The 24,987-nt window shown below is 51.8% G+C and overlaps 1 protein-coding gene across 2 annotated transcripts in view; it reads left to right on the top strand.

The window, feature by feature from the left end:
- Positions 1 to 440: 440 nt before the first annotated feature.
- Positions 441 to 24,987, top strand: part of CLPS (colipase) — a 124,647-nt gene continuing 100,100 nt past the window's right edge. The window contains exon 1 of one of the 2 annotated variants that reach the window (XM_073670658.1): positions 441 to 536. In XM_073670658.1, coding sequence (XP_073526759.1) covers positions 447 to 536 — 90 coding nt within the window. In that variant the 5' untranslated portion in view covers positions 441 to 446. Of the gene's footprint in view, positions 537 to 23,117; positions 23,265 to 24,987 lie in introns of those variants that run through there. The other variant, XM_073670657.1, reaches the window with a different exon arrangement.

A 24,987-nucleotide genomic window follows, 5' to 3' on the forward strand; every position in this document is an offset into this window, starting at 1 on the left:
TTCAGGATACGTTCCCACAATGAGCTTTTGGTGAATTTTTGATGTTGCAGAAATTCTGCACCATTTCTGTACCCATTAAGTAAATTGGGTTACTTGCATTTTTTCAAAAATACACAGAGTAAAGAACTCACCAAAAACTCTTTGTGGGATTGTAGCCTTAATCTTCAGTAGTTTACTTTTCTCTGACAGACTGAAAAAACAGTGCTATAAAAAAAGCTTGTAGAATAACATATAGCCAACTTTAGACATTTTGCACTGATAATTTTTAAACAGTATATGTGGTCATGGCAATCTCTTATGTTACACCTGTAGTGTTCACATAGTTGATAGATAAGTTTTCTCTTTAAACACGCTTGATAAATTGATTGGTTTCTACCAGGTCACATGTTATTATGAAGTGTACTATATTTTTGAAGTTTGGTGAATCACGATTCATCATTACGGAAATGATACAACATAGGGTTACAATTGCCTTGCTCTTTGTGTGTCTACTACTATGCTGCGAGGTTGCTCAATCTGGACTCCTGTTCAATCTGGTAAAGTTCATTATATTTTAGATTTTGTATCCTGCCTTCTTTATTTTAATTATTTAGATAGCTCGGGCCTCTTTAGTACAGTGTATAAATGTATATATATGACTCGCCCCCTGGGCCAGTGCTGTAGTGCGGCGCGCGTGCGCGCGGGGGATACCCGGAGCCGGATCCGATGGGGGTAGTAGTCTTCGTGTGGCGGTGACCCAGTCCGCGCCCAGGGTGGTCAAACTAAGTGGCAGTTATTGGTATGATGGTATTAGTGTCCGACTACGCCACCCGTTGAATGCGGTTATGAAACCGCCGCTGCAGGGCAGACCGCTAAGGCCGGTGGTATAGGTGTGCAGCAATGTTGATATAACCCCCAACGGGAGAGGTATGGCCTCAGGGCAGCGGATGTGGGTGATGTTGGGAGTGATGGTGTGGATGTCCCGGCACTAACGGTGCGACAAGGAAGCACGGAGACGCGAGGGTACAGTTCAGGGCCTTTACTGATGGTACAAGGCAAATTCCCCCGGGAGTACTGGCTAGTAGTTGGGGCCTGGTTAGTCTGCGAGTAAGCCGGAGTTCCCCTGGCCAGGTGGAGTTGTAGGCCTTCCCGTTAGTCTGTACCCTTCCTGGCTACCCTGCTTTCAGCGGTTACAAGTAGCCCACGTCCCTGGGTATACCGTGTGGTGCTCACCCGTATGGCTGGTGACCTGGGGCCTCCTGTTAGCCTCCGCTCCGGGATGGCGGTGCTGGTCCCTTCGTTGTGACTGAGCCTCCGGGCTTTTATGGCCAGAGGACCTGGAATCCCCTGCCGGATGGATTCTGCTGCTGGGTATATCTTAGTCCCCACAGCCTCGGACTCCTGTGTCCGGTTTTAGTACCTTCTCCCAGGGCGAGCTCTGCACAGCTCCAGCCCCTGGCGCTTCTCCTTGGCTCCTACAGAGCTCCTGATGTCTATCTGTCCCTGTTTCTGCGTGTCCAGACCAGACTCCGTCTCTGTCTGGAACTCCTCTCTCTAACCCTGCCTCAGCCCCAGTTTTTATAGGGGAAGTTCTTCCCCTCCCAGGACTGGGCAGGAGGTGTGGCATGCTTAGGATTCCTGCCCAGGAGACCTCCCACCTGCTCACAGACGTAATACTGCTATTACTGTGGAAACCAGACCCCTGGGGTGCCACATTCCCCCCTAGTGAAATTTAGTACTCCCGGACTAAACATATTTTTTTTTTTTTTTCAAAACATAACAGGGTATAAACAATAACAATTAAATACATGAGATGGTCACGGCGTGTCCGTAACCGGGAAGCAATAAGGGTGTCCATTTCACCAAAGAACAGGGAGCCGTAACCAGGTAGGGGTCTGTTCTGCCCCGAGTCTTAAACAGTCTTTAGTCCATTCCTGGGTTACGCTCCAAACATATTTACAACATAGTTCCGGTTACTCACTGTCCATAACCTGTCAGTCCATATAAAGAAATCTGTAACTGAAAAACATAATTAGCAACGGCTACAACAAAACAGGTAAACATAAAATAGTTAAAGCAACTAGCCAACTTAGATTCTCCAACGTACGGGCATCTGGCCTCTGGTAACCCTAGTGGACCTACGGAGCTCACTAACTGGTCCTGCACTACAGGGTGTAGGAGGTGTTATGGGCAGGCTGGGCAGCTTTCTGCGCACTCTTTGGCTCACTAGGGGCACGGCAGGCTCACTACTAGCAGAGGGTTGATCCTCCTGTACTGCTGGTGTGGACTCTTCTGCCTCTTGGGCCGGCTGCTCTTCCAGCTCTACTGGTTCTTCTGTAGGCACTTGCGGGGCTGGCTGGAGAAAGGTGAGGACGGGTACCACGACAGCACCGTTTACTTGTGTCCAAGACCGGGGGAAGTCTCCGAGTACAGTCCTGATCATTTCTTCCCTTTCCTCTGCGGGTCGAGGGTTTTCTTGATCCTCTTCTTCAGGGTTTTGCAGCTGTTCGGGACACTTCTTCAGGTGGTCTCTGGAGACAACAGCTGTGGTTTCTCCCCCATCCTTACTGATCACGCAAATCTTTGGGTTCTCATGGCTTGATGGCAGTACGGTGTACGGGTCCTTCTCCCACTGGTCGTCCAACTTGTGGAGCCGTCTTTTCCTCTTCAAGACCTGCTCTCCAGGTACCAGGGGAACAGCGGGAGCATACTGATTATAAGCCCTCTCTTGCCTTTCTCTAGCTTGAGACAGACTTCGCTCGACGCTCTCCTGCACTTTCCGATACTGCTGCTGCCGTCCTGTATCCCAGTCTGCCTCTGGCGAGGTGTCCTCGGGCGTCAGGACTCCCATATCCAGGTCGATAGGCAGCTTACCAGGTCTCGCTCTCATTAGGTAAGCCGGGGTACAGTTGGTAGAACCTACAGGGATGTGGTTGTATAGGTCCACCAGATCAGGCAGCTTCTCAGGCCACATACTGCGTTCTTCCAGGGGCAATGTTTTCAGGAGGTCTATCACCACCTGGTTCATCTTCTCGCAGAGTCCATTAGTTTGTGGGTGATAGGGCGTTGTTCTTATCTTCGTGCAGCCATACAGGTTGCAGAACTCCTGGAAGACTTCCGCTTCGAAGGCTGGCCCTTGGTCTGTCAGCACTTGGTCCGGGTACCCGTGTGGATGGCAGAAGTGCTGCTGGAAGGCTCTAGCTGCTGTTTGAGCCGTTAAGTCCTTGACCGGGACCACCACCAGGAACCGGGAGTAATGATCTACGATTGTGAGGGCGTAGACATACCCAGATCTGCTTGGAGCCAGTTTCACATGGTCCAGGGCTACCAGTTCCAGTGGCTGTCTGGTGATGATGGGCTGCAGGGGAGTCTTCTGGCTGGCTCGGTCTTTTCTTCTCAGGTGGCACGGGCCACAGTCTCTGCACGACCTCTCAATGGCTCCTCTCATGCCTACCCAGTAGAACCGTTCACGCAACAAGAACTCCAGCTTCTTGCATCCGAAATGCCCTGCTCCGTTGTGGTATGCCTCCAGAACCATAGCCGCGTCTCGTCTTGGGACCACTACCTGCCAGGTCAACTCATGTGTTCGAGAGTTAACCATTCTCCGGCACAACTTCTCCCTGTAGAGGAACAGCCTACTTTTCTCCTTCCACAGTTGCTTAGTCTCTTCTGGGGCGTCTGGGTCCAGACTGGCATCGGCTTGGGTCAGCATTTCCTTCACCAGACGGACTGCAGGATCACTGTCTTGCATCTCCGCCCAGTTGTAGTGGGGCAAGGGATTGAACGTCGCGGAGCGCCTGTCCTTCACACGGTGGGAATACAGGGTAATCCCATGACGGTGGAACGCATGGAGCTCAACTTCTTCCAGATCTTCTGGATCTTCCCCTATGTCCGGTAAGTTCGGCATTCTAGACAGGGCATCCGCGTTGGCATTTGAGCGTCCTGCCCGGTATTTGATGGTGAATTCAAAGTTGGACAGGCGAGCCATCCATCTCTGTTCCAGAGCACCGAGCCTTGCAGTGTCCAGGTGTGTCAACGGGTTGCTATCCGTGTACACAATGAATTTGGAGGAGGCAAGGTAATGCTTGAAACGTTCGGTCACTGCCCACACTACTGCCAGGAACTCCAGCTTGAATGAGCTATAATTCTCAGGGTTCCTCTCGGTGGGTCGTAGCTTTCGGCTAGCGTAAGCGATTACTCGTTCTTTTCCTTGCTGGATCTGGGACAGCACGGCTCCTAGCCCGATGTTACTTGCGTCCGTGTGGAGGATAAAGGGCTGGCTGTAGTCTGGATATGCCAGGATTTCATCCCCCGTGAGGGCCATCTTCAGCTGGCAAAAGGACTCCTCTTCCAGCTTTTCCCACCTGAAGGGCGGCTTCTGGTTTTTGGCTTTTCGAGATTGACCTATCAGGAGGTCCTGCATAGGGGCTGCCATTTTGGTGAAACCGGGAATGAATCTTCGGTAGTAGCCTACCAACCCGAGGAACTGCCGCACTTCCTTTATGCTGGAGGGTCTTGGCCAGTCCTTAATCACGGTGATCTTATCAGGGTCAGGAGCCACTCCGTCAGCACTCACCACGTGTCCCAGGTATTGCACCTTTGATTTCAGGAGGTGACACTTGGAGGGTTTCACCTTTAGGCCGTAGTTTGCCAGAGCTTCGAACACTTCTGCCAGGTGTTTCAGGTGGTCCTCGTAGGTCTTGGAATAGACGATGACATCGTCCAGGTATAACAGGACCGTCTCGAAGTTCCGGTGTCCCAGACAGCATTCCATCAACCGTTGGAAGGTTCCTGGTGCGTTGCAGAGCCCGAACGGCATGCAGTTAAATTCGCTGAGACCCATCAGGGTGGTGAATGCGGTCTTCTCCCGGTCTGCCTCTGCTACAGGAACCTGCCAGTACCCGCTAGTGAGATCCAAAGTAGAGAAGAAGTTAGCAGATTTTAATGCAGCTAAGGACTCTTCTATCCTTGGTAACGGGTACGCATCTTTGTGTGTGATACGGTTGACCTTCCTGTAGTCTACACACATTCTCATAGTGTTGTCCTTCTTTTTCACTAAGACTAGTGGAGCTGCCCAGGGGCTACAGCTGTCCCTGATTACCCCAGCCTCCTTCATGTCTCTAAGCATCCCCTTGGCGTGTTGGTAGTGTGCAGGGGGTACGGGTCGGTATCTCTCCTTTATGGGAGGATGGTCTCCCGTGGGGATGTGGTGTTCTACCCCCTTTACTCGCCCGAAGTCTAACGGGTGTTTACTAAACACTCTCTCGTACTCTTGAACCACCCGATAGACTCCTTGTTTCTGGTGTGAGGGAGTGGAGTCAGTACCCAGATGTAGTTGTTGACACCAGTCCTCCACTGGATTCTTAGAGCCGTTACCTTCCTCTGGTTGAGATGGAGGCAAGGGTTCCACAGCCTGTACAGAATTCTGGTTTATGGTGAACAATTTAGCTAGCGTGGCATACCGGGGCAGGTGTACTTCTCTCTCACCGATATTTATGATGCGAACGGGCACCCTCCCATGGCGTACATCGACCACCCCCCGTGCTGTCAAAATGGTGGGCCTACTGTCTGAGTAGACGGGTTCTACCATTGCTTGGTAGTCTCTACCTCTTAGACCAATAGCTGCCCGGCACCAAATCATCATCTCACTTTTTGGGGGCATGGCAATAGGGAACGGGTCACACATTCTCACGCTACCTATCTCACCACCAGATAGTTCCACCTGTTGCCGCTTCATCAGTGCCCGGATCTCTTTTTGGAGCACACGCTGCTGGCCGGAACTGGCGTTCTTGGCAACCTGCTGTAAAATGAGAATCACCTCTGCAAGACAATTTTCAATTACATTGGTTCCCAGGGTGATTCTAGGGTGACTCTCATGACGGTCTATGTCCACTATAATCAGTCCTTGTGCCGCCAGTTCGACTTTACCGATTTTAATGGTCACCTCCTTGAATCCCACCTGCGGCACGGGCTGACCATTGCTGGCGATGATACTCAGGTCGTCGTCTGGGTAGCGGGTTATGTCCAAATCATTCCAGTACTGCTTGAAGAGCACGTACGGGATGGTGGTGACCTGTGACCCAGTGTCTAGTAGGGCACTCATAGGAATGCCATCCAGTACCACAGGCAAGATTGGACGTCCCCCTACGTATTTATCACGCCAGTTTGATGGGCCTGATGGTCTTATGCCTGGGGGTTGGCCCTCTACCCCAGGTTGTGCCCGTTTAAATGACAGTACCTTGCCACATGTCCGGGTTGATAGCAGCGGCGGCAAATAGGTCGTCCGTCCCCGTTGTATCGATCGCTGGGTCTTCCTCTGGCCGGTGGGGTCCTCCTTGGTCGGCGCCACGGGATGTCCTCCGGTCCGGATGCCAGCTCGATCTTCCCTGCAGTAGAAACCTGTAAAGACTGCACAGTTCGGGTTAGCGCGGCAACGCTTTTAGTTAGCTCTTGGACCTGATGGTGCAGGTCTGTAGCCGGGTCACTGTTTAAAGCCTGCGCATCAGCTCCCACAGGCCCTGCAGACAAGGGCGCCGTCTCCTGGTGATAAGTGATAGCAGGGCGCCTGTGGGTCACAGCGCCACCTGGTGCCGGTTCTCGGAGCACCCGGATGGCTCTGTCCTTGAACTGTGCAAAGTCCAGGTCAGGGTCCTGTAAGGCCATTGCCCGCAACTGGGTTCGGTGGGCATTGCACAGTAGACCCTCAATGAATTGTTCAGTCAACAGCTTATCTTCATTTCCCACGCTGTCAGGGTCTGCCTGCTTAATGGCTCTCAGGGCCTCTTGTAGGTTTAGAGCATAGTCTCTTATACTCTCATGTGCCCGTTGTTTGCACCCATAAAATCTTAGTTTTATTTCGGCTGAGGTGCGGGTGTCAAATGTGTCTTTCAGCCGGGTTAGTATGTCTCTGACAGTCCTCTTCCTCCCAGGTGGCCAGGACTTTACCTCCCTTTGGGCTGCCCCGATTAATTGGGCCACCAGGATGCTCACTTTTTGCGCCTCCGTGAGGGGATACACCTGGAAGAGGCTATCCAGCCTTTCTCTGAAGTCATTTAGGGTATGTGACTCCCCTGAGTACTGGGGTAGCCAGGCTGCCCCCGGGATATAGGGCATGGTGAAAGGCATGACCGCAGCAGCGGTGGCGCTGGCGGCGGCTGTGGCGGTGAAGCTCTCCTCCGTATCCGACATCCTCCTCCCCCCTAGTGGACCGTGGCCTACCTTGCGATGATCCTCTTCCGTAGGCCGCGGCTCCGCAGTGGATCGTCAGGGTTGAGGACCTTCCGTCGCGCTCCTGTGACGTCGGCGTCTGCTGGGCTCCTTCCAGGACCTTACGCAACGTCCGGACGTGAGGCGGGGCTTCAGTTCTCGCGGGCTTTCGGAGTCCACGCCCCTCTTCTTCCCACGCGGCGCCCTCAGGATGGCGTCCAATGGCGGGAAAACTCCACGGATGGCGGGAAGAAGGCAGCAGATGGCGTCGGATGGCGGGAATCGGCTCCAGATGGCGGGAAACGACTCCGGACGGCGGGAAACTTCACCACAGGTAAGTATAAAAGTCTCTTTTTCAGGCACGCAGTACCCGGTGGTTGCGGGCACGAAATCCTGCCGACTACGCCAAAGTTGACTCGCCCCCTGGGCCAGTGCTGTAGTGCGGCACGCGTGCGCGCGGGGGATACCCGGAGCCGGATCCGATGGGGTAGTAGTCTTCGTGTGGCGGTGATCCGGTCCGCGCCCAGGGTGGTCAAACTAAGTGGCAGTTATTGGTATGATGGTATTATTGTCCGACTACGCCACCCGTTGAATGCGGTTATGAAACCGCCGCTGCAGGGCAGACCGCTGAGGCCGGTGGTATAGGTGTGCAGCAATGTTGATATAACCCCCAACGGGAGAGGTATGGCCTCAGGGCAGCGGATGTGGGTGATGTTGGGAGTGATGGTGTGGATGTCCCGGCACTAACGGTGCGACAAGGAAGCACGGAGACGCGAGGGTACAGTTCAGGGCCTTTACTGATGGTACAAGGCAAATTCCCCCGGGAGTACTGGCTAGTAGTTGGGGCCTGGTTAGTCTGCGAGTAAGCCGGAGTTCCCCTGGCCAGGTGGAGTTGTAGGCCTTCCCGTTAGTCTGTACCCTTCCTGGCTACCCTGCTTTCAGCGGTTACAAGTAGCCCACGTCCCTGGGTATACCGTGTGGTGCTCACCCGTATGGCTGGTGACCTGGGGCCTCCTGTTAGCCTCTGCTCCGGGATGGCGGTGCTGGTCCCTTCGTTGTGACTGAGCCTCCGGGCTTTTATGGCCAGAGGACCTGGAATCCCCTGCCGGATGGATTCTGCTGCTGGGTATATCTTAGTCCCCACAGCCTCGGACTCCTGTGTCCGGTTTTAGTACCTTCTCCCAGGGCGAGCTCTGCACAGCTCCAGCCCCTGGCGCTTCTCCTTGGCTCCTACAGAGCTCCTGATGTCTATCTGTCCCTGTTTCTGCGTGTCCAGACCAGACTCCGTCTCTGTCTGGAACTCCTCTCTCTAACCCTGCCTCAGCCCCAGTTTTTATAGGGGAAGTTCTTCCCCTCCCAGGACTGGGCAGGAGGTGTGGCATGCTTAGGATTCCTGCCCAGGAGACCTCCCACCTGCTCACAGACGTAATACTGCTATTACTGTGGAAACCAGACCCCTGGGGTGCCACATATACACTGTATATTATTTATATATATTTATTTTCCTGCACAAATATAATAGAATTTTCAGCAACCTAATTGCACGTGTTAATTGTACAATCTAGCCAATTGTTGTGCAGTGCAATCATCTAACAATATGTCTGCCCAAAATGAATATCCTACACTTCATTCTTTCTTATCTTTTTACAAATACCCGGAAGGGTGTAAGGCGGAAGACCGGGGTGTAAGTGCTTTCAGATCAAGGGATCCTGAACTGCCGGGGCCGTACCTCTTGTTGCAGGGGGAAGACAGACTGCAAGCAGAGGAGTCATGTGACAGGGAAGCAGGGGGTGTGTTGAGAGAGAGAGCTGGGAGGTCAGGTGACAGATAGACTCCTGGTGTGACGAGAGAGAGGGAGAGACGAGGACGTTTGTGCGGGAAAGCGGAGCTGAGTCCTGCGGAGCAGAGTAATGTGAGAGGGTCCAGGCTCCTGGCTAGAGGACTTGGAGCAAGGGATCCGAGGGCAGTGGACCGGAGGAGTCAAGCTGACTGTAGGGAGAAGAGACGCAGGGTCCGTGGAGCTGAGCACGTGAGGTGCCGTGTTGTGGACTAGGGGCTCAGAGGGTAAAACCGGAGACCGCCCGCTGCCGCCAGAAGACGGAGCATTGTTTGGACGGGAAAGCCTGAAGACAGCGTCACCAGCACCAGCTGGCAACTGCCTTGTAGAGGATACAAGTCAGCTAAGTGAAAAAACTGTCGTTTGTTACCGGTTTGACTCTGCTACATCTAGTGAAACTGTAAACTGTCAGTTACAGACTAATACCTGCTATTTCCCCATATTTTCCCCTGTTACTTCCTGCGTGGAGATTCATCTTGTTATCATAAACTTTCCCTGTTTATTAACCCTGTATTGGCTGCTCTGTGCTACTGTGTCACTGCATCTAAAGTACCTGTGTTACATTTGGCGTAGTAGGCAGGATGCAGTCGTTAGACACAGACACTGCAGAGCAGTCCATCCTGGGAGCCCCTAAATCTAGCTTGCCGCTGGGAGCTATGCTCAGCAATCTCCCAAAGTTCACCGGGGACAATATGATGCTGTGGGACTGGATTGAAAGAGTTAGGTGTATGTTATGTATGTGACGCGCCCCCTGGGCCATATTCTTTAGGGGAATACCCGGAGCCGGATCAGATGGGGGTTGTAGTCTCCGAGTGGCTGTGACCCGGTCCGTGCCCAGGGTGTCAAGCTCAGTGTGTGGCAGTCCTTACTGATGTTACTAAAGTTCTTTATGTCGACTACGCCACCCGTTGTATTGCGGTCACTACGGCCGCCGCTGCAGCAGGGTCCGCTGAGGCTGATGGTGTTGGTGCAGCTTTTGATAGTATAACCCCCAACGGGTGGGGTATAGCCTCAGGGGGTCAGGTGCAGAGGATGGGGGTTGTGGTGGTGCAGCATAGATGGTAATTAAAGACAGAGTCGGGTTGTGCAGTTTAGGGTATTTACTTACTGCTGATGTTCCGGTCACTCCAGCTTCAAGTGACCACCCGAGCCGTGCTGCGTCCACCAGGTCCTGGATTCAGCCAACCCCCAAGCAAGTCCGGAGCGTGACCCTGAGCCCTCCTTCCTGTCCTGTCTTCTGGCCGTCCCCACCAGGGATCCACCTAGGTCCAGCTCCCTCGGGCCTTCTGTTGGGAGACCCTTGGCCTTGGGTTCCCTGACCCTACACGTGGTTTGCCTTCAGGGTGGATGTGGTGGGTGGCCGTGGCAGATCCTGCCCACGGCCTCCGGTCTCTGGCTAGGGTGTGCTTTAGCCCCCACCAGTTTGGGATCCGGTACCCAGTTGCCAACTCTTCACCCGGTGATGGACTTTGGGTTCTCAGAGTCCTTTTCTTTCACCCCCTCTGGGTCTTTCTTCCTTTCTCCTCTCTCACTCTCTTGGCCTGGGGCTTCTCTGCTCCTCTGCTTTCCTCCACTGCTCTGCAAAAGACTGACAGACTGACTGACCAGCCTCCTACAAAGACTCCTCTGCAAAGACTCACAGACTGACCCTGATCTTAGATGGTGCCCACCTTAAATACTCCCTCTATGTGTGAGCTCAGGTGACCAGCACCCAATGAGCTCCTATCTTTACCCAGGCTGCTCCCCCTATCTGCCCCTACACTACTGGGATGTACCACCCCCCTCCCACTCCAGCCAGGAACAGACTCGGTCGTACCTGCACATTTCTAAGTGGGAGTACCGTTGGTCTGTTCCTCGGAAATGGGATGTGTGTAGTGCATGCAGCTCTCCGGGCTCAGATCCACACTCCATCCTTACCCGGGAGTGGAATATCACACCTCTGGGTTGAGGTGCAATACCCCTGTAGCAGCCGAATCCTCAGGGTGCTACATTCCCCCCTGGTAAATCACAGCACGTCCTCGGGCTGTAAAAGATAAAACACCACAAAACATACAATTTTTGCATAAACATATAAAACATATAAAACATTATATATATATATATCAATAAAACTTTTCATATAAAACATTCTTGTAGACTTTTCCTCGCTTCTGTTCCTCCTCCGGTCACTGTGCAACTGGTGACCGGGCAAAGCGCGACAGTCTCTTTTCTTGGAAGTGGTTTTCCTGTAAAACCAGTAGGGGGCGCTTTAGGAAGCGCAACTATATACAAAAGGGAAGGTGGCCGCTCTCAGTCCTCGGCCAGGTATTAGGGAGGAATGACCGCTCTCAGTCCTCGGTCAGTGGGAATGGGGACACACGGGGTTAACAGTTTAGTTCTCTGGTCCCAACGGGTACTATATTAGCAGCAACGGTTCACTGTGCCCCGACGGGCAACTATATACAGTCTCTCTCTACCGTACTTCAACGACGGCGTCCTCCTGCTCTTTCTTTGTGGACAGTTTCAGTTTCAGACCCGTCCGGGCACGTATGCTGGGCAAATAGATCCTCACCCAGGTGCGGTACTCTTGGTTTTATGGGCGCGGTGGTGGTAGCGGCGCCCGGGTTAACCAGGCCTTGCGGCCAGGCCTGGGGCACCTGGAAAGTGAAGGGCACCGTAAGGACGGCGGCGCCCTGGGCTACTTGGCCCTGCGACCAGGCCGGTGGCTCCGCGGAGGTCGGGGGCGCTGTTGGTATTGCGGTGCCCGGGGGTACTAGGCCTTGCGACCAGGCCGATGGTACTTCCTGCTTGGTCACGCTCGGGGTCGAGGCGTATGACGTCACAGGGGTCGCGGCTCCCGTTTGAGGCCTAGTCTGCGGCGGTGACGTTGCGGTTACGGGCACGGCAGGGGGTACTTCGGGCTCTGCGACGGGGAGCTGGGGCAGGCAAGCGGTTTCCCGGTTTGGGGTAAAGACGTCCCCTTTACCTGCCATCTTTCGTTTGGCTCCCTTCTCGGCGCCGTCTCCGGCCTTCAGTCCTCCTGCGCCATCCTCAGAGGCGGTCTGTCTCCTCGTCTCGGGTGGCGTGCTCCGCTGACGAGTCTCGGTCTGCTGGGCCATCTCTCGGCTCCACTCCGCCAACGTCTCTCGCTGCACCCGGGCCATCCTCCGTGCGAGGCCCTCCAGCGCGGTCTGTGCACACTCCCGATCTCGGGGGAGCTGTGCAAGGACCTCCACTAGGCCTAGTGGGGTCGTTACTTCTAGCAGGCTCCTGACCAACGGGTCGGTGCTGCTCTGCTCTCCTTCTGCTGTTTCCGGCAGGCTCCTGGCCAGCGGGCCGGTGCTGCTCTGCTCTCCTTCCATCTCCGGGTAAGCTTCTTCTGGACTCAGCTCTAGGCTTCTTGTCTCCGGGTGCGCTCTCTCCAGACTGCTCCAGGCGACACCCATCTTTGCTCTCTTGTTCTCAGTCCTCCCACTTCGAGGGCGGTCCCGGGGCAACTTGGTGATTGTCAGCTCCAGGGGCAGTTCTTTCACGCTGACAGACACCTCTAGCATCACAGTCTCTGTTGGTGGGGGCGGTTTCCACTTTTGGCGCCATTTTCGGTCTTGGCCCACGATGGGAGGCGGCCTCTTGCCACCCTCTGGCACGCCCATAATGGCGTCCGCTCTTCCAAGGCGGGAAATCTTCGGAAATGGCGGGAATCGTCTCCCAGTGGCGGGAAACTCTGCAGATGGCGGGAAAAAGCTGTTGATGGCGGACAACCGGCGGGAATCGACTGGTGATGGGGTCCGATGGCGGGGACCCTCCGGAACCGGCAGGAGACTTCTTTTTGAGGTAAACTTGTTCTTTTCTTCAGGCACGCAGTACCCGGGTGTTGCGGGCACGTAATCCTGCCGACTACGCCAAAGTTGACGCGCCCCCTGGGCCATATTCTTTAGGGGAATACCCGGAGCCGGATCAGATGGGGGTTGTAGTCTCCGAGTGGCTGTGACCCGGTCCGTGCCCAGGGTGTCAAGCTCAGTGTGTGGCAGTCCTTACTGATGTTACTAAAGTTCTTTATGTCGACTACGCCACCCGTTGTATTGCGGTCACTACGGCCGCCGCTGCAGCAGGGTCCGCTGAGGCTGATGGTGTTGGTGCAGCTTTTGATAGTATAACCCCCAACGGGTGGGGTATAGCCTCAGGGGGTCAGGTGCAGAGGATGGGGGTTGTGGTGGTGCAGCATAGATGGTAATTAAAGACAGAGTCGGGTTGTGCAGTTTAGGGTATTTACTTACTGCTGATGTTCCGGTCACTCCAGCTTCAAGTGACCACCCGAGCCGTGCTGCGTCCACCAGGTCCTGGATTCAGCCAACCCCCAAGCAAGTCCGGAGCGTGACCCTGAGCCCTCCTTCCTGTCCTGTCTTCTGGCCGTCCCCACCAGGGATCCACCTAGGTCCAGCTCCCTCGGGCCTTCTGTTGGGAGACCCTTGGCCTTGGGTTCCCTGACCCTACACGTGGTTTGCCTTCAGGGTGGATGTGGTGGGTGGCCGTGGCAGATCCTGCCCACGGCCTCCGGTCTCTGGCTAGGGTGTGCTTTAGCCCCCACCAGTTTGGGATCCGGTACCCAGTTGCCAACTCTTCACCCGGTGATGGACTTTGGGTTCTCAGAGTCCTTTTCTTTCACCCCCTCTGGGTCTTTCTTCCTTTCTCCTCTCTCACTCTCTTGGCCTGGGGCTTCTCTGCTCCTCTGCTTTCCTCCACTGCTCTGCAAAAGACTGACAGACTGACTGACCAGCCTCCTACAAAGACTCCTCTGCAAAGACTCACAGACTGACCCTGATCTTAGATGGTGCCCACCTTAAATACTCCCTCTATGTGTGAGCTCAGGTGACCAGCACCCAATGAGCTCCTATCTTTACCCAGGCTGCTCCCCCTATCTGCCCCTACACTACTGGGATGTACCACCCCCCTCCCACTCCAGCCAGGAACAGACTCGGTCGTACCTGCACATTTCTAAGTGGGAGTACCGTTGGTCTGTTCCTCGGAAATGGGATGTGTGTAGTGCATGCAGCTCTCCGGGCTCAGATCCACACTCCATCCTTACCCGGGAGTGGAATATCACACCTCTGGGTTGAGGTGCAATACCCCTGTAGCAGCCGAATCCTCAGGGTGCTACATATGCACCTGATGACCCCAGCTATGCAAGCCGAAATAGCCTTACTGGCCCTGGACGGCGAGGCCTGACAGTCTGTGATGTACCGCCCTCCCCATGACCGGGATACTGTAGAAAAAGTGGTGCGGCTACTGGAGAAAATGCATGAGGATCCCACCAATGTAGGAGAGCTGAGGATACGACTGTTTCACCAAGTGCAGCAGGAGGGGGAGACTGTGACACAGCATGTTAATGCCTTACAGAGGGTGCAGGCCTATATCACTTGAAAAGAAGACATGGGGAATTTGGGAATGGGCCCCCCTGACGTGATCTTAAGGGACCAGTTTGTGGCAGGCCTCAGGGATGTGCAGCTGAAGCAGGCCTTGTGGGAGCGCCTGTGCACCAACCCACGTATGACTTTTCTAGTAGTGGGGGCGGAGGCACGTGTGAGAGAGCAGGAGATGGGGGTGACTGCCCTGGCAGGGATGGTCCGGAGTAATGAGGTACCCACCCCACCTGCAGCTGAACCGGAATGGGCTCGAGAGATGCGGAAGGAGATACAGGAGATGCGGGATGAATGGTCCAGTCTCAAGAAGACCCCTGCCCCGACACCAGAGATACCCAGATCGATTGCCCCAGTTATGGAAAGAATTGAATTCAGGACCCCCCCCTGCAGGAGAGTTCCATAGAGGAGGGAGGCAGCCCTACACAGACAGAGACACGACCTGCTGGAAGTGTGGAGGCGCAGGACATTACGCCAGGGGCTGTGCTAGCCGAGGGTGGCCCCTATCGCGACAGCCATTAAACTAGCGGGCTCCGTGTTCGGGGGACACAGCACGGAGCCTGAGGAAGGGGAAAGAAAAAAAGTAAGTCCCAAGGACCTAGTTTCCAGCAGCCCGACTGTCTGGGCCGTAATAAGCGGTCGGGCTGTTCATTGCCTGGTTGACACGGGATCCCAGGTGACTACGATGACAGAAGCCTACTTTCAACAGCGATTTCCAGAGATAGCGCGGCCTGAATAGGGACCAGTAATTAGACTCACGGCAGCTAATCAATTACCCATCCCGGTCGCAGGGGTGGTGTGGATGAAGATACGAGTGTGTGGAAAAGATGTGGGAAAAAAAGGAGTCGTCCTGGTCGCAGGGGGAACGGGAAGTGGACCCCCGGTGACCCTCGGAATGAATGTGCTGAAAGAGATAGGGCAAATTCTGCTTAGTGAGCCAAAGGAGATTCCTCTAGACCAGTGGGACCCGTGAACTCCCCAAAGGAGGGTCTTTCAACAACTAATCCGAGCTGCCCAGGCTAAGGAGACGTCGAGTGAAGGGAAGATCCTGGCGAAAATAATAGTGCCAGCAGCTACGGCGCTCACCTTACCGCCCGGACAAACTGTACTCACATTACCCACATGGGCCTGCACACCTCTTGAGGGGGTCGAAGTTCAGATAGAACCAACATCGATGGACAAAGTACCCCCCGGACTCTTGGTGGCTTGGACACTGGCCACCGTCCAGGGTGGCAATGTTATAGTGCGGTGTGTTAATCTGGGCGAAGATGATCTCACACTCCCTCCCAGGGCGGAAATAGCCCAGATTCTGGGAATGCCAGAGAAATTGGTGCGACCTGATGTGGTACAGCTGTCCGCTGTACGAGGAGATCCCTGAACTCTGGCGGTCACCGTGCCGCCGGAACCCCACCGGGCTAGTGCGAAGGGGGGACGAGAATCCTAGAACGAATGCGGGCTGAATTGATGGGACTTACACCTTGACAGGTGCAGCAGGTTGAGGATGTGCTGGAGCGGTACCAGGAAGTCTTTGCTCGCCATGAGGATGATTTTGGTTGCACCGAAGCCATTACCCACGAGATTTCTACTGGGAGCGCTGCCCCAGTGTGGGAGAGATACCAGCAGATACCTCCCCAGATGTATAAAGAGGTTAAGGAGATGCTAGCCCACATGTTACAGAATGGTGTGATACGGGAGAGTCAGAGTCCGTGGGCAGCCCCGATTGTCCTGGTCCGGAAGAAAGATGGGACCCTGCGGTTCTGTGTGGACTATAGACGACTGAATGCCTGTACAGTACGGGACTCTTACCCACTACCCCGAATCGAAGAGTCCCTGTCGGCCTTAGAGAAGGCAAGATACTTCTCCTCCTTGGATCTGGCCAGTGGGTACTGGCAGATGCCCGTGGCCGAACATGACCGTGCTAAGACGGCATTCATATTACCCATGGGACTGTTCCAGTTCAATCGGATGCCCTTCGGCCTGACTAACGCCCCCGGGACGTTCCAGCGTCTGATGGAGAGGTGCCTGGGCGATTTGAACTTCGAGGCGACACTGATTTACCTTGACGACATAATTGTCTATGCCGCCACCTTCGAGGAGCACCTCCAGCGACTGGAGCAAGTACTGAGTCGCCTACAGAGTCATGGCCTAAAGGTGAAGCCCCAGAAGTGCCACCTGTTCCGCAAACAGATCGAATATCTCGGTCATACTGTGTCCAGTGAAGGAGTCAGGCCCACCCAGGAAAAGGTGGCCGCCGTACAGGAGTGGCCTAACCCGAAGACAGTGAAGGACGTTCGGGCCTTCCTGGAACTTGCCGGATACTACCGAAGATTCGTGAAGAACTTCACCCGCATAGCCAACCTATTGCTGGAGCTACTTAAGGGAGTGCCGGTGGGCTCCAAGAATCAGGCGATTTGGTGGGGAAGCAGCCAGGAAGAGGCCTTCCATGCCCTAAAAATGGCCCTGACCGAGGCCCCAATACTTGCCTATGCGGATTTCTCCCAACCCTTCATACTCCACACTGATGGGAGCCTACATGGTCTGGGAGCCGTGTTATCCCAAGTACAGGAGGGGAAAGAGTGCGTGATTGCGTACACCAGCCGCTCCCTTCACGACTCCGAGAGGAACCCAGATAATTATAGCTCTTTCAAATTAGAGTTGCTGGCTCTGGTTTGGGCAATGACCGAGAAGTTTGAGGAGTATTTGTCCGGGTCCGAAGTACTGGTGAGAACAGATAACAACCCGCTGGCCCACATGGAGAATGCGAAATTGGGGGCCCTGGAGCAGTGGTGGGTGGCCCGCATGGCATGGTACCGGTATAAGATCGCCTACCGGCCTAAGGCAGAGAATACTCACGCCGACGACCTCTCCAGAGTGACATATGAACGGCCTGATCATGACCGCGATGAAGATTTGGAGGCGGATGAGACCCCTAGCTTCCGAAGTTTTGTGGGACCCCTGACCGCGGCGCAGGTACAGATCGGAGAGACGTCTGAAGAACAAGTACTAGGGTGGCCAAGAGATGACTGGATCCGACTTCAACAGACTGACAGAGAAGTTGCTCCATTACGTCAATGGGTGGCTTTGCGGCAAGTCCCCAGTCGAGAAGAGAGGAGTACCCTGTCCTCGGGAGCACTGAAAATGCTGGGACAATGGGAGAGACTGTGTTTGCGAGAAGGGCTGCTGTACCGATGGGTGCAGCTACTGTGAGAGTTCGGAACCACCTGGCAAGTGGTGATCCCAGAGAAGTTGGTCGGAGTAGTGGGTAAGGAGGCTCATGAACGAGGGGCTCACTTCGGACCAGAGAAGACGTTTCAGTGGTTGCAGAGGCTGGTGTATCATCCCCGACTGCAAGCAACAATAGAAGACACTTGTCGAAGATGTCGGAGCTGTGAGCTGGTAAAGCCCGCGGAGCAGAGGGTCCCCATACAAACTAGTGTGACTTCTGCCCCCTTGGAGGTGCTGATGATCGACTATTTGACTGTTGGACCGGCGCATCTTGGGTATGAACATTGCCTGGTAATGACAGACCACTTCACCAAGTTTGCGGTAGTGACCCCGACCAGAGACCAGACCGCCGAGTCAGCTGCGCAGGCCATCTGCCGAGACTTCATTCGGGTGTACGGCTGCCCAAAGAGGATTCATTCCGATCAAGGCACCTGCTTCCAAGGCCGGGTGATGGAAGAGCTGCACCGGTTGTACAAGACTGAAAAGTCACGGACTACTCCTTACCACCCTCTAGGAAATGGGGCCTGTGAACGCTTTAATCGGATACTGATCCAAATGCTCCGCACGTTGGAGGAAGATCGGAAGGTACGATGGCCTGAGTTTGTGGCCGAACTGGTGTGGGTCTACAACAACCGAGTGAATAGTACGACGGGGTTCACTCCTTATACCTTGCTGTTTGGACGAAATGGGCGAGAGATCACCGAGTTAGAGCTGGACCCCGAGGAGGACTACCCACGGACGGGGGTGTCTTCCTGGGTCCGAGAACATCGGCATCGACTGCAGACCCTCCGACGGTTGGTACAACAAAAGTTTCAGGAGCTCAAACAACATTGCCTCTTCGAGGGACAGCTCTGAGGCCCAGGGAGCGGGTGTTGGTTCGGGACAGGTGGCTCCGGGGCAAATTGAGTAGGCGGTGGGAACGGACCCCGCACCGAGTGAAGCGCAGGATTGGCGCTGAAGGACCTGTGTATGAAGTTCAACCCGAGGGGGCTGAAGGAGCCCCTACCAGAGTGGTTCATCGTAGTATGCTGCGACCCTGTCTGTCTAAAGATGATGAGGGTGGAGAAGAATCACCTGCTTTTAGAGAGGGGCCTGTCACAGTTGCCCCAAGCCATGATGTGGACGAAGAAGAGTTGTTGAGTCTACCTCCGAGCCCCAGCACTCGATTAACTGCAGTCCCCAGTGCAGGCGGCGAGGGAACAACATCGGTTGAAGCCACCGGGCAGGCGGAGATTGGAAATCCAAGTGACCCTGCACCACCCCATCGGTCAAACTGAGTTACGCCGGTCAGAACGGACAACAGCAGGAGTGCCTCCTCACCGTTACGAACAAGATCAATTCATATGGTACCGTATCGTTCAGGAAGTCCAAGAATGTGAACGTTTGATGAAGGAACTCTCGTCCGTGGAATGGCGAGTTAAAGGAGAGCGGGAGTGTAAGGGGGAAGATCGGGGTGTAAGTGCTTTCAGAGCAAGGGATCCAGAACGGCCGAGGCCGTACATCTTGTTGCAGGGGGAAGACAGACTGCAAGCAGAGGAGTCATGTGACAGGGAAGCAGGGGGTGTGTTGAGAGAGAGAGCTGGGAGGTCAGGTGACAGAGAGACTACTGGTGTGACGAGCAGAGCAGTGTGAGAGGGTTCAGGCTCCTGGCTACAGGACTTGGAGCAAGGGATCCGAGGGCAGTGGACCGGAGGAGTCAAGCTGACTGTAGGGAGAAGAGATGCAGGGTCCGTGGAGCTGAGCACGTGAGGTGCTGTCTTATGGACTAGGGGCTCAGTGGGTAAAACCGGAGACCGCCCGCTACCGCCAGAAGACGGAGCATTGTTTGGGCGGGAAAGCCTGAAGACAGCGTCACCAGCACCAGCTGGAAACTGCCTTGTAGAGGATACAAGTCAGCTAAGTGAAAAAACTGTCGTTTGTTACCGGTTTGACTCTGCTACATCTAGTGAAACTGTAAACTGTCAGTTACAGACTAATACCTGCTATTTCTCCATATTTTCCCCTGTTACTCCCTGCGTGGAGATTCATCTTGTTATCATAAACTTTCCCTGTTTATTAACCCTGTATTGGCTGCTCTGTGCTTCTGTGTCACTGCATCTAAAGTACCTGTGTTACAAGGGGAGGAGAGGAGCAATGTCACACATGTAAGCAGATCCAGCCCACATATACTGCAGTCGTAATGTGAGCAAGTTGTACACTAGGTTTTCATGGCAAATTTCAACAGCTGCTCCCCCTAGTGTTTAAAGTGGGAATAGCAAACCTTATAACAGTATAGCAAAGATCCATAAAGCAGAGATATTGTACCATTTACATTGTTTCAAGGGAAGTAGCAGAAGATGACAGACAGCAAGCAGACATACTGTACCTGTGTGAACATAGAAGATGGGTGTCCAATTGCCAAATGAAATAACTGCCCACACTTGGCATCGATGACACTAGTTATGACACACAGTTGTGTGTTGTTCAAACCTATTCACACTTGCTCGCTGACCAATACCATGCCATAAGGCCATTGCCTAAAACCGTGGCCATCAGACATGATCCGATATTACTGCGGTGATAATCCTGACATTTTTGGGAATGTGACAAATATTATACTCCATTTAAAATGGGCAAGGCATGTGGTAAGGGACTGGGAAGTGAACGTGATGGTGATGGAGAACACAGAGGCCAAGGCGGTGGGGAAGCTGAAACTGTGCCTGCTCAGGGAGCTCAACAAGCACCCACATCATGTCGCTCTATCCTTCTGTACTACTTTGTAGGGGGCCGTGGAACAACACTATTGAAGCCAGAGCAGTGTGAAAAAGTTGTTGGTTGGATAGCAGATAATGTTTCCACTCAGTTTGCCACCACCACCACCCTGTCTTCCACACGGTCCATTCTCAGTAGTCGTGAGTCTGGAACACATATTCCTCACCCTTATCCTCCTTCCTCCCACCATGCCCAGTGCCCGGAGACAAGTGATCCCACACTTGGACACTCCGAAGAGCTGTTCACTTTTCCATTTATAGATTCGCCCAGCCCGCTTCCAGCCGGGCAAGAGGAGATAGTATGTAGCAATGCCCAAATATCTGAGCAGCCACGGTCACACGACTGTGGGAAAGTGCAATTAATGCCGCAAGCGGTGGGTGATGATGATGAGACACAATTGGCTGCAAGTCAGGAGAAGACCCAGGGTGCATAAGTGGAAGACGAGCCGGAGGACAATGAAGTCATTGACCCAACCTGGCAAGATTACATGCATAGCGAGGACAGCAGCACAGAGGGGGAGGGAGGTGAAGCACCACAACAGGCAGAAAGAAACAGTGGGGTGGCCACAGGCACAAGGCAGGCAACTGTTCCCCAGAACACCAACTCGAGGGAAGTTGCCAGCCCTACTGTTAGGTCTTCCAGAGTCTGGCTCTTTTTCAAAGACTGTCAAGTTAACCTCAAAAAGGCCAATTGCAACATCTGACATGACAAGCAACAGCAGGGGCAGCAAAACTACCAGCCTGACCACCACCAGCATGCTCAGGCACATGACAGCAAAGCACCGGACTAGTTTGGTCCAGAAATAGTGTATGATGGTGACACCACTGCCTGTTGCGCTGTTGTGCGTGCACGCCAATCCTCTGTCCATGGCACATGCGAATATGCCTCCCGCCCTGCACCTGTCTTTGCACGCTTGTAACCACCATCATCAGCAACCACGCCCACGTCCTTGTCCCAGTGCAGCGTCTCTAAAAATATTTTCTATGGGCATCATAAACACCGTTTATGTGGTTGTTGCATCACGGTCACCCTGGTGACGCCCTCTGCTTCCTGCCCGACGCTTTCTCCCTGACACAGGCACGCACGGCTTGATGATGTCAGCATGCAGCGCGTGCCTGTGTTAGAGTAAAAGTTACAGGCAACAAGGGTCGTTGATGATGATTTTTATTCCATCTAATATCTCTCTAGTAGCGCAATTACCCACAGCAATGAATGGTTGTTAAAGGAAAACAGAATATGAATATTTTAATATAATATTCTTCCTCTATCCAATTCTAAACAGTTGACTAGTTTCCCACATTTTTCCTAAGAGGGTTAGACAAAATGGAGAACCAGGGAATGGTGATGTCTTTGCCACCGAGTAAGATCAATGTGCAGGAACTTCAAGTAAAATTATTTTATTTACACTGATATAAAAAAAATGAAATAAAATAAAAACTATACTTGGTTGCTTGCAGCCTTCTTTAGGTGTATGGAGAAAATTAATTCCACCCTTCTTATATAGCCCTTTCCCAGAGTAAGAGAGGGAGGGGACACCTTATCCGAGCACGTTCGCTCAACACTAATAGTTTTCTGAAGGTCTTTTGCAGTTAAGTGGGGGTTTTAATTTGCCTCTCTAGCAATCCTACGAGCAGCTCTCACTGAAATTTTGCTTGGTCTTCCGGACCTTATCTTAATCTCCACTATTCCTGTTAACTGCCATTTCTTAATTTCATTTCAAACTGAGGAAAGGGCAACTTGAAAACGCGTTGCTATCTTCTTATAGTCGTCTCCTGCTTAGTGGGCCTCCACCAATTTCAGTTTCAGAGTGCTAGGCAGCTGCTTAGAATATCCCTTTGGTGCTGTTTTTTGGCACAAAGTTAGAGGAGACTCAGGGTTTTTTAAAGCTGGGAAATTTACATCACCTGGCCTTTCCTAACAATGATAGTGAACAAGCCATAACCCTAATGGTCTAATTAAGGTTTGAAACCTTGGCCAAAGGTATCTGAGAACACAAATCTTTAAGGGTGCGCAAAATTTTGCATGCCACTGTATGCGATATGGAAAATGACATTTTCCCTTTTGTCATTTTTAAAATGTAAAACTTGAAAAGTATATATATTTTGCCTAAAATGCAAAGGAAATGTGTCATCTTTAACTTTAGGCCTTTTAGAGATCATTTCATCTTCATCTTAACTGTTCACAATAATTTTGACCCGGGGTGCCCAAACTTTTACATGCCACTGTATGCGATATGGCAAATGATTAAAAAGTAGAGTGTTAATTTGAATTTTCTGACTTTATGATAACTCAGTGTTAGTAAAGGTGCAAGTCTGCAATGAAATATAAACCTTTCAGGATACGTTCCCACAATGAGCTTTTGGTGAATTTTTGATGTTGCAGAAATTCTGCACCATTTCTGTACCCATTAAGTAAATTGGGTTACTTGCATTTTTTCAAAAATACGCAGAGTAAAGAACTCACCAAAAACTCTTTGTGGGATTGTAGCCTTAATCTTCAGTAGTTTACTTTTCTCTGACAGACTGAAAACACAGTGCTATAAAAAAAAGCTTGTAGAATAACATATAGCCAACTTTAGACATTTTGCACTGATAATTTTTAAATAGTGTATGTGGTCATGGCAATCTCTTATGTTACACCTGTAGTGTTCACATAGTTGATAGATAAGTTTTCTCTTTAAACACGCTTGATAAATTGATTGGTTTCTACCAGGTCACATGTTATTATGAAGTGTACTATATTTTTGAAGTTTGGTGAATCAGGATTCATTCATTACAGAAATGATACAACATAGGTTTACAATTGCCTTGCTCTTTGTGTGTCTACTACTATGCTGCGATGTTGCTCAATCTGGACTCCTGTTCAATCTGGTAAAGTTCATTATATTTTAGATTTTGTATCCTGCCTTCTTTATTTTAATTATTTAGATAGCTCGGACCTCTTTAGTACAATGTATAAATGTATATATACACTGTATATTATTTATATATATTTGTTTTCCTGCACAAATATAATAGAATTTTCAGCAACCTAATTGCACATGTTAATTGTACAATCTAGCCAATTGTTGTGCAGTGCAATCATCTAACAATATGTCTGCCCAAAATGAATATCCACCAGTTTTTCTTAATCTAAATAGACCTATAAATGTGTTCTTAAATATTATATAATACATTTTTATGCCGGTCAACACCTTTTTTGTTGCACAGCTCCAAGTTTCACGCCTTGGTAGAATTAAATAATACTATTTTAACTGCATGCAGCCACCTTGAAGATTATTAGGTTTGTACCTAGATGTACCTAGATGAGAAGTTATCCCCTACCTGCATGACAGGGGATAACTTCCTGATTTCTTAAGGTACAATTAATGTGATCGCTATCTACACAGAGATTGGAATAAGGTTCCAGTATAGCATGCACATTTCCACTGAATTAATACTTAATAAGAGTGCCAGAGATAGCTGTACGCTGCACTTGACTTTCTACATTTCTGTTTTTTTTTCAGTCAAGATGGGGTGTAGAGTGTACTCTAATGAGAAAAACAAATAACTTTTTAGAATTTACAAAATGGCTGCAATGAAACAAAGAGTGAAAAATTTAAAGGGTTCTGAATACTTTCCGTACCCACTGTATATTCCATGTATCCATGATACTGGTGTATCTAATCGCGTTATCATGTGCGATACTCCCCAGACCGATGTATCTAATCCCTTCATCATGTGCGATACCCCCCAAACCTGTGTATCTAATCCCGTCATCATGTGCGGTACTTCTAAGACCGGTGTACCTAATCCCATCATCATGTGCGATACTCCGCAGACTGGTGTATCTAATTCCGTCATCATTTGCGATATTCCCCAGACCAGTGTATCTAATCCCGTCATCATGTGTGATACTCTCCAGACTGGTGTATCTAATCCCATCATGCGATACATTACACTGAGCCCTGTATCTAGACATGTGTAGTGTATCATGTGCTGTGAATAATCCCAGTGTGTGATACATTCCATGCATCTAACCTCAGTGTATGATACAACTAGCAGCACCATCTCGGTGACACTGTATTTGTCAGTATCACTGGCAGTCACCAACAAAATGGCTCCTCTCTGTGATCCTACACTTCATTCTTTCTTATCTTTTTACAAACACCCGGAAGGGGAGGAGAGGAGCGATGTCACACACATGTAAGCTGATCCAGCCCACATATACTGCAGTCGTAATGTGAGCTAGTTGTACACTAGGTTTTCATGGCAAATTTCAGCAGCTGCTCCCCCTAGTGTTTAAAGTGGAAAGAGCAAACCTTTTAAAATTATTTTTCATATTTTACTTCATTAAAAACAAATGATAATATTTAAAAAAAAAATCAAAACGTCAATACTTTACATTTTTTAAATTGTTGAAAAAAAAATGTTGTTTGATGGCACCTTCACTTTAACCGCTTCCCGAATGCCCACAGTAGATAAACGTTGGCGCTTGCTGGGCTCTGTGCAGCACTGCCGTTTATAAAGGCTTGGTGGTCCCGCAGCGCTCATGACCCCCAGGGTCCTGCAAGCGCTGCGGTTGCGGTGCAGAGCGATAGCTCTGACAGGTAAC

The sequence above is a fragment of the Phyllobates terribilis genome, unplaced genomic scaffold, assembly GCF_046119375.1.
Source record: "Phyllobates terribilis strain yellow unplaced genomic scaffold, ASM4611937v1 Scaffold_2__4_contigs__length_985480577, whole genome shotgun sequence".
In the NCBI taxonomy this organism is placed as follows: domain Eukaryota; kingdom Metazoa; phylum Chordata; class Amphibia; order Anura; family Dendrobatidae; genus Phyllobates; species Phyllobates terribilis.